At 40.7% G+C, this 9,735-nt stretch overlaps 1 protein-coding gene across 1 annotated transcript; it reads right to left on the bottom strand.

The window, feature by feature from the left end:
• Positions 1-1,539: 1,539 nt before the first annotated feature.
• On the bottom strand, positions 1,540-7,477 carry LOC114897745 (pre-mRNA-splicing factor SYF2). Its single transcript, XM_029226757.1, has 7 exons — positions 7,378-7,477; positions 7,036-7,146; positions 5,001-5,126; positions 4,467-4,584; positions 4,029-4,119; positions 2,763-2,861; positions 1,540-1,978 (listed from the first exon to the last, which is right to left on the bottom strand). Exons 1-7 carry the CDS (start codon positions 7,402-7,404, stop codon positions 1,813-1,815), a joined length of 738 nt encoding a protein of 245 aa, XP_029082590.1. The 5' UTR covers positions 7,405-7,477; the 3' UTR covers positions 1,540-1,812.
• Between the last annotated feature and the right edge of the window lie 2,258 nt (positions 7,478-9,735).

Raw genomic sequence — 9,735 nt, 5'->3', positions numbered from 1 at the left:
AGGCAGGCATCCAGTGCCAGTGCAGCTGCTCAGCAATGCCAAAAGGAATGCAAGCTCTTCTCCACTCTCCTCAGCACACTGACTTTATCCTCATGCTTGTTACTTCATGGCACAGACGGCTGCTAAAACTCCAGGCCTCACGTATGTGATCCAAGCTGGAAGGAAGGGGGAGGGAGTGGCAACTCCCTTACCAGGAAAGCAAAAGATTTCTCAGAATAATTAGATTGTGTCTTATTAGCCAGAACTATAACATTTGACCACCTGTAACAGCAAGTTGGTCTGGGGAAACAAATGTTTAGCTGGAAATTCTACCACAAATTCACCAAAAAAATCAGGGTTTGGTTATGAAGAAAAGAGAATTGATATTGGACAGGTAACTAACATGTCTACAAGCTACTCTTGCATTGTTAGAATAAACCCTGCTGTCTCATAGTGAATTATTCTTTTAAATACCTTGCCAGATTCTATTCGACAATGTTTCTTGACGTGATTTTGTTTAAGGCTATTGCAATACTCAGGACTAAAGACCTGAACTAAAGTTGTGGAAATGGGAAAAGAAACATATCTATTTTCAGAGGCAGCATCAAAGCCCTATGATCAGACCTGATTAACTGCACATAGATTAAATGCTAGAAGAAACAAAATAAGAGCAGAAATAGAAAGTACTACATAAATTTTAAAAGGGAACAATTACCAGTGGTATTAAATGTTCATTAAACACAAAAGCTGAAATATTTGTGAAATTTTCTCTGAATTTCTGATTTTTCTTTATTTGCAATGTCCTAATTAGGTACTTAATATTGTTACCATCACATAGAAAAAAATTATACCAATCTCTCACTCCTGACTTTTATTAAACTATTATTGCAATAATAGTACTGTGGCCTTTTTTAAGTTTTTATCTTTCAGATACATACTGAAATATTTATAGACGAAATTATATATTTAGTATTTGCTTCAAAATAACACAGGAGTTATACAGGGAAAAGTGGATAGAAATAAAGACAGAACAAAGATTGGCATTAAGTTGATAATTATTGAAGATGGGCATTGGGTATATGGGACTCATTGTACTATTCTGCCTTCTTTTGAATATGTTTGGAATTTCCTATAATAGAAAAATTTTTAATGTTTGTGGAATGGAAGCATGTATGTGTGTATTTGTGTATATATAAATGTACAAATACAAATATTTGTTTTAAATGATAAATTGTTTAGTAGGGATTCTATTCCACATTTCCTTTTTTAAAAGGGAACTGTGCATAGTCAGTATTCATGGGAGGACAGTTCTGCTACTTCCTGAACTTGGTCCTAAGCAGCCCGGGTAGAGCCTATACCCACCCTCCAGCAGCCACTGCTCCCTTCCTCATCACCGTCCTTAGCTTCGGAGTCTACAACCCCAAATAGTTCCTGAGTCCAGCTCTAGATTTTGTCAAATTCATAAAAACATTCAAAGTAACAATGACTGCATTTACGTATGCTGCCAGCATTCTTAAAGCCAAAATGCTTCAAAGATTCAACAGTCATACACATTTAAAATACATAGAAAAATAATAGAATTTATACAAAGTAGATTTTTACAAAACAAGTACATTACAAGAAATACATCTTATATCCAAATGTGGAATATGTGCACAAAAATGTGGAAATATACATGCAAGTAGAAGTTTAAGAAAAAACATTTATTTTTAAATGCTGAGTGGGAAGGCATAGACCGAGTTCTGGCTTACTGGTGTAACTCTGAAGAGAACTTCAATTTGCTAGTAGAAATTTTCACTCCATTCTCAAGCTTCTCAACAGTTCCTGAAGGGATTAGACAGCTGTTCCTCTTTCCAAGTTCTGTTTAATTTCAGCTGTGTATTTCCCATAGAATCTTTCTGCCTTCTTGTTGAATTTGGCATTCCTTTCGTTAATGTAGTCGATATCTGCATCATCATTATAGGGACGTCTCCGGCTGTATTTGTCTCGTTTCTCAATTCTGGGAGAAGAAAATAATTTATAAAATTCAAAACTGCCTTCTTTACTGATCTTAATAAAACACGGCCAAACAGAATAGAATCAGTACACTTAAGACTAGCACTTTGGGAAGGGGCGGGAGGAAGGCCAGTTTCATCAAGATGAAGTTGAAACTGCCAATTAACAGCACAACCCTGGGTATGAACCATGAAATTTAGTAAATACAAACTCATCTTTACAATGTTTCTAGAAGAGCAATGCTACACTCTAGGAACTGGACACATGAAGTATCACTTAACAGAAAATAATTACAACAGTAATTATATTAATAATAACCACAGCTAATATGAACAGAGTACACAGTATACACTAGACACTATTCTTAATACTTAAGTGTATTAGCTCCTATAATATAAATTCATTTTGCTCTGCCTGATCAGCATCAGGAAACACATTCCTATCAGTATTAAGAAACACAAATATACAAAGATAGATTTACTAGAACATTTGTACTTCTTCAAATCAAAGAGTGGAATGGTTGTTAAAGTAAAAACAAGAATAATTTCTTAAAGAATAATTTTCTTTATAATTTTCAATTATAACAACTCAATTCCATCAATATTTTGTTTCTTCATTCCAAATCATAGGGACTCAACCCATCCTTACTGTCTGTCCCCAAAACCACTAGAGATGCTAGGTCAGAAATGAGGAAGTATAATATCTGTCTTCTCAATTCATTCTAAGCATATTATGTCCATTTTGCCATTAAACGTTTAAAATTTCAGGCTGCTACACGGAGTACTCACTGTTTTTCCAGGTCTACGACCATCCTATCAATTTCCTCTGTGGAAGGCACATGTGTCCCATGAAGAAGACTGTTGGATGTTGGGTAAAACTCTTCCTCACTGGAAAGATGGCAACAGGGACTTGGAGTAACACTGCAAGTGCTCCACATTTTCAAACTAAACTACCATTCACGATGAGAGACAAAATACATACATATCTTTATACTATGGGATCCTACCATACCTTTTAAAAAACAACAACACAGAATTAGAAGGGACAGAAGTAAGAAATCACTTATGCCAACACCTTCATTCTACAGATGAAAGAGCCCAGGGCCAGAGGTTAAAGGACTTGCTTCTAGGCTCAGGATATTTCTCTTTCCACTACAGCAGGCCAACAAGCTGCAGCATGTTTCTATAAACAGTTTTACTGGGACAGGACACAGTGCTTTTGTTTATATCTCCTCTACAGGCTGCTGCTGCTTTCACATCACAAGGACAGAGTGGAGTAGCTATGACAGAGACCACATAGCCCACAAAGCCTAAAATATTTACTATCTTGTCCTTTACAGCAGAAGTTCACCCATCCTGGCACTAAAGCATTCTGCGTCCCCAAATATCTGAATAACTATGATAATCTGGGTATTAAACTCTCAACACCCAGTCATAGTATGCCCAGATAGAAAGATAACCAGGTGGTTAGCTTAACTGCTGTGGATGAGCAATAAATAGTGTCATCACGACCAGAAACTATTCTTAAACAGCTGTGGATAACCCATACCCAAGCACTGCAGTCTGTTTATATTTATGTATGTACGTTTATATACATGCACAAGTACATCAATATCACTTCAGAAGGGCTTCCCTGGTGGCGCAGTGGTTAAAAATCCGCCTGCCAAGGCAGGGGACATGGGTTTGAGCCCTGGTCCGGGAAGATCCCACATGCCGTGGAGCAACTAAGCCTGTGTGCCGTAACTACTGAGCCTGTGCTCTAGAGCCCACAAGCCACAACTACTGAGCCCACGTGCTGCAACTACTGAAGCCTGTGCGCCTAGAGCCCATGCTCCGCAACAAGGGAAGCCACTGCAATGAGAAGCCTGCGAACCACAACGAAGTGTAGCCCCCGCTCGCCGCAACTAGAGAAAGCCTGCGCACAGCAACAAAGACCCAATGCAGCCAAAAATAATAAAATAAATAAATAAATTTATAAACAAATAAAGTGTAATGTTTTAAAAAAAAAAATCACTTCAGGATGAAAAAGGACTGGCATTAGTCCTGTCAACTTACTGCTTTTCTCTCAGTCTCTCATATGTTTCCATGTCCGGTTTGATCTGTTTGGTCAGCCGATGGTACTGGCGAAGCTGGGCAGCAGCATAATCTAAAAATAAAATGAGAATCGGAAATGATATATTTCCTTGTTTGATCATTACTATTCAGAGAAAAATCAAAATTATTATTAGCAATATACACACTAATCTAAGCAGAGCCTCCATCCCGAAGACGCTGATAATACAGGCTTTAATTTCAGCACAATGAGTAAAGGGATCCAGCTGCCTCAAGCACAGCCTTTTTTACTTCTGCCCTATGAAATATGTTTGTATTTTTCTTGGGAGTAAGCCTCTTCGAGAATATTCCATGAAGGGGTATATCCTTTCTTAAAACCAGAAACACTGAAGGCAACGCTTACCTCACAGGCTCATTCAATAAAGTAAAGGTGAGTTTTACCTGAAAATCCCAGGTCGGGATTTTTCCTCCTCTTTTTCCTCTCCCATCTTTCTGCATCTTCTGCACTGATCTCTAGCAACTTCACTTTCTCGTAGTCTTCCCCTCTTGCTGCACATTCCTGAAAAAGAAAGGAAAAAAAGCTAATGCCTGCCCAAATGATTCAAGCAATTATTTGACCTATTTTAAATAAAGATATCGAGCAATACATTAAAAATAATGATTAATATTTGAAGGAAATTTGATAATCTACTATGGTATATAAGAAGTGAGTACATCAATCTAAAAATAATATTTATTCAACATTTATCAGGTGTCAGACCCTTTTTTAAATGTTTTACATGCACTGACTCATTTAATTCATAATTAACTCAAATAATTATTACAGGTCCCATTTTACAGATGAGAAAACATAGGCACAGAGAAGTTAAATTACTCACCCAAAGCTTGGTAGCTGGTAAAAAGCATTTTTTACTGCCTTAATACTCTAGAAAGATTGAATAAACCACTTATGAAAATAGCAGAGGAGCTCCTAACCTTTTTCTTTTCTTCTTCTTGTAGTTCCCATTCCAAACGAGCTTTTTTGGCTTCCCAGTTTGCAGGTAACTTAAGTCTTTTATCTTCTTCAACAACTTCCTGGTGATTTAATTTACGAGCTTCATTCTAAAACCATAAACGCAAAAAGGCTATCGGCTGAAACATGAAAATAAATCCAAACAAATATTTCCCTCTTTGAGGAAGGTCAAGACACGTTAACAAGGGGACTCCATTTTACCCTAAAAGCAAGAGAACCATCAGAGGATTTTAAGCAAGGAAACGGCCTAATTAGGGCTGCATTTGTATACAGTCAAGAAATGTGTTGAGCTGCACTGGTTTGCTGTGCCAAAGGCCTGGGCTTTAATGTCTCACATTATGAGAAAGATATTCTACTTTCAATTCTCTTTTAATCCTGACTGATGCAAAAAGAAGCCTCAATTTGGGGCTGGGGGCTTTAATACCTATCATAATATCTCTAACCTTTCCCAAGTCCCCCCTCCTCTTTAGATATTTTAGCAGTTTACATCATGTCAAATGAAAGGCATTTTCCATTTAAATTACTGTATGTAGAGTCTGTTTTAAAATAACTGCATAAAACAAAATGAGTATACCATCTTAGGGACAACTTAAGTTAGATGTTTCTTGGGTTACAGGCTGGTGGCCGTTAGTCCAGGAAGACATGTCTCTTAATCCAACCCCATGTTCTTTACACAGTCCCTCCAAGTAAATATGTAAGTGTGCTGAATTCTTTATTAAATTTTTCTGGGTAAAGAGAAAAACCCAGAACATTCCTCTCAACAACCATCCCTCACATACTCTTGGCTCTGGCAATGCCCTCCAGTTGAAGACACCAAGAACACACGTGTAGTCAAAGTTGTGTGTATTGCATTGAAGGAAACAGCAAACCATGGGGAACTGGAGGCATTTCAGTGAGAGGGTGTTAGGAGGAGCCACTTACAGGATTTGAGTTTGTATCAGGTGACTGGAGGGAAAGGTTCAAGGAAGCACGGTTGTGCCCTGGATTAGGCACTGTCAGAAAGCCAGGGCATTCTATGACTGGGTATCTTCAGTTTTTATACAGGAAGCAGAACTAATGGAGTGAGGCTAGTGCTGTATTTGTCACTGGTGTTAGCAGAAGTGGGTGCTGTGTGGTCATTTCTGTGGTTTGAACAGCTTTGTTTTCGTCACACTGTGACAGTCAGAGTGATGTTGGAGTTTTGTGAAACCATGGCCAAGCTACCAGTCAGGCCCCTTTGAGGTGAAAGAGTCAAGAGCTGCTTTTTTGTTTCTCAGCTCCAACTGCAGCCAGTTGTTTGCTGGACTCTTATCCTTGATATGAATTCTCTTCCTTTGCATTTGTTCCCTCTGCTTAGATATTTCTTCCTCAAACTTCTTTATTTTTCTGGTAACATCTTACTCATCTTTATAGCAGTACTTTAGGTGTCACCTCTTATACGAGCACTCCCTGGGGGCCCCTAAACTATACCAATCTCTCCTTCACTGCACTCCCAAGGCACTTTGTTCCTCACTCAAGCATGGCATTTATCACAATGTAATTTCTAGCTAGAACGTCTCCTCTACTTAAGAGCAGAGAACTTATCTTACTCATCTAGTTCCCCACCTGCTAGCTGAACCACTGACCCTATAGACTTCCCGAGATTTGCTGATTATTTTTGAATGAAGAGGCAACTAGCTTTCTTAATGGACAAGTTTCTTCCAGTCTCTAGCTCCACGTATTTCCCTAGATAAAATGAACAGTTTACTAGAATCATACAGGACGGAGGCGGTTAGTAACAGAGACCCCCAAACTAGCCCAACTAAGTTAAAACAGATGGGGGTGAAGGAAAGCTTGGTGAAAGCATGTCCCTTTCCAAAAGTGACTACAAGGTGTTGCCAGGTTGATAAGCATCGGGACTAAACTTTCATCAAGCTCTGCGAGTCTGTCACACGCGCTGGTGCGGCTTCCTCGTCGCTCCACAAACGCGCACGGGCCTGGCCACGTGACAGGTCTCAGCTGGACTCTGGGGCGACTCACCCGCTTCAGGTGCAGCTCCCGGAATTTGCGCAGTCTCTGTTCGCGCTTCTGGGCGGCCAGCTCCTCGGCCGCCGCAGGGGGCTGCTGTTCCTCCGCGCCGCCTACCGGCACCTGTGGCGGAGGACAGGCTGGAGTTGGGGCCGGTTAGGCTTCTCCCCGGAGAGCCCAGGCGGATAACCCGCGGGTCCCGACAGTCCAGGCCGGGCCCTCACCGCCGACCCAGGCCCCAAAATATCTGCGCCTTCCTGGCCCGGCACACAAGCACCTCCTCCACCTCTCGCCCTTGCCGTCCCTCAGAGCCCTCCCCAACTAAAACCCCTGGAAAGAGCCGGCAGCACTCACCTTCTCTGCTACTGTCGCAGCCGCCATCACAACCTTTCCTCGCCCACTTCCGGCAACAACCCAGAGCACTTCCGCCGGCCTTCGGACTGCAGCGTCAATACAGATTAATAGCCTACTATAAGCCCCGCCCCTTCCTGTCAGCCTCAGGAATTTAGGACCAATCCCTGCCCCTTTTGGCAGTGAGACGTTTTCAATTGGGCAGGGCCTTGCGCAGCCGCAAAAGGCCGCAGAGGCGGGGGCCGGAAGGGTGGAGGCTGAGAGAGAAGCGCTGGCGGTTTCGGTAGAGGGTGGCTAGGTAGGAATAGTGGAGCTGGGAGCCTCGTGGAAAGTCACCTCAACTGTGTGCTGCACCCTTGAGCGAAAAGTGCTTTCCATTCAGCGCTTAACCTGTGTCACCTCCTCCGAGGCAGGTTTCCCCTGACTACGTTGTATCGCGTAGGCCCTTAGTACTGTCATATGTTACCACTTTCTTTCTCTTTAATATATGTAAGATGTTTTTCTCGTCTGTTCGTTTTCTTTTTCCCCAACGACGTTGTAAACTGCAGGAGAGCAGGACCCGTCCCATCCTGTTCGTTCTTCGTGCTCAGCGGTGAAACTGCGCCAGAATTAATAACAGTGCTGAAGTTATTAATATAATTCAGTTAAGGTGCTGGATACAAGAGAAATACATGAAAATAATTTTTTTCTTCACTAAAACCATTAATTAGATGTGGAAATGAAAAAGTAATCCCCCAAATGAAAAGATACCTGGGTATAAGATTTAAACGGTAATGTGAAGAAAAATACGAAATAAAGTACAAAGAAATTAAATTTCAGTAAGTGATGAAGGATTTTCTGGTTGGAAGACAATAGAAAAATGTAATATCACAAATGAGTATCTCGAATGAGTATAAATGTAATATTATTTCATCAATCTCAGTGGGTTGTTTTTGTTTTTTTGGAACTGTAAAATATTGTGACAAAAATCTAAAAGTTCAGTGAAACACTATCGGTGAGCCTGTGAAGTGTTACCAGCCAGGGTTCTTGGACTCTTTAATCAATAGAAATTGATGAGGCCAGATGAGGAATTCAAGCAAGGTTTGAATTGGGACTCTTGCTGCAGCAGGAGGGAGTGAAAACAAGTAACAGGTGCCCTTGAGCTCCCTGAGGGAGTGGTGGAGAAGCGGCACGCTAGCTGGTCCTTTTAAATGGTAGGGGCGGATCCATAGGTTGGGCCAGAGGGTTGGCTTAGGTGGTCTGCCCACCTGTTTGGTGGTGCTGTGTTCAGGGATCATGCTGCAGTAGACTGTTTTTGTTCCTGACATCTCAGAAGAGGCAGTTGGGTTTTGGGCCTTTTTGTATTGTGTGGTTCGTACCAACTGCTCATGTACCCAGTTATTTTTAGCCCCTTATTGTTTCCTTGTGGTCCCAGGTCCCAGCCTGTCTCAGTAGGACTGAAAATTGGTACAACCCTTAGGGAGAGCAATTTGGCAATATCTATAAAAATTACAAAGGCATCTAATCTTTGACCCAGCTATCTGGGAATTTATCCTACAGGTACAATTGCACAGGCATAAACTGACTTATGTACAAGGTTGTTCATTTCAGTTTTTTGTAAAAGCAAAAAATTGGAAACAACTCAAACGTCTGTCAATAGAAGACCGGTTAAATACATTATGGTACATTCGGGGGAAGCTGTAAAAAGGAATAGGGCAGGGAATTCTCTGGCGGTCCAGTGGTTAGGACACTGTGCTTCCAATGCAGGGGGCACGGGTTCAATCCCTGGTCGGGGTTCTAAGATCGCACAAGCCACGCGGCACAGCCAAAATAAATAAATAAATAAGGAATGGGGCAGCTCTCTGTATACTAATTTGGAAAGTTCTCCAAAGTATACTAAATGAAAAATGCAAGGTACAGAACTGTATATGGTTATAGTATGCTATATTTAAGAGGCAATGGGCAGGGTTAGGGTTACTAAGAACATATTTTTGCTTTGCAAGAAGCTAATATAAGTGACAATCTGGGGGATTTACTATATATATACTTCGAATCATATTAATATATTTCCAATTCCAAAATTAAAAATTTTTTACAGAAACAGCCAAGAGTAGTTTTGGAAAAAAAAACTGAGAAGGAACTTATCTTACTAGGAATTAAAACTTAATAAGAGACTTCAGTAAAAACATTGGCACAGAAAATGACACATAATCGGAACAGAATAAGGTCATGGGTTCAGTCCCCATATGGGCCACCAAAAAAAAAAAGGAACAGAATAGAAAGTTCACAAGTGGATTTAGTGGGAAAGTGATGCTTTCTAGAATAGAAGAGAATAAATGGTCAGGATATTTATTCCCTGACTGGATTATGAGTTGGCTGCAT

Source organism: Monodon monoceros, unplaced genomic scaffold (assembly GCF_005190385.1).
Source record: "Monodon monoceros isolate NGI ecotype Baffin Bay Population unplaced genomic scaffold, NGI_Narwhal_1 Super_Scaffold_18, whole genome shotgun sequence".
In the NCBI taxonomy this organism is placed as follows: domain Eukaryota; kingdom Metazoa; phylum Chordata; class Mammalia; order Artiodactyla; family Monodontidae; genus Monodon; species Monodon monoceros.
This window is presented reverse-complemented; position numbering and strand designations above follow the sequence as displayed.

What these genes read in the sequence shown, in the direction of transcription:
- LOC114897745 (XM_029226757.1), bottom strand. Translation starts at nt 7,404, where the DNA reads ATGGCGGCTGCGACAGTAGCAGAGAAG. An exon ending in GGGAGCTGCACCTGAAGCGG is followed by an intron (nt 5,127 to 7,035) that starts GTGAGTCGCCCC and finishes TTATGGTTTTAG; the next exon opens with AATGAAGCTCGTAAATTAAA. An exon ending in TCCCGACCTGGGATTTTCAG is followed by an intron (nt 4,120 to 4,466) that starts GTAAAACTCACC and finishes TTTTATTTTTAG; the next exon opens with ATTATGCTGCTGCCCAGCTT.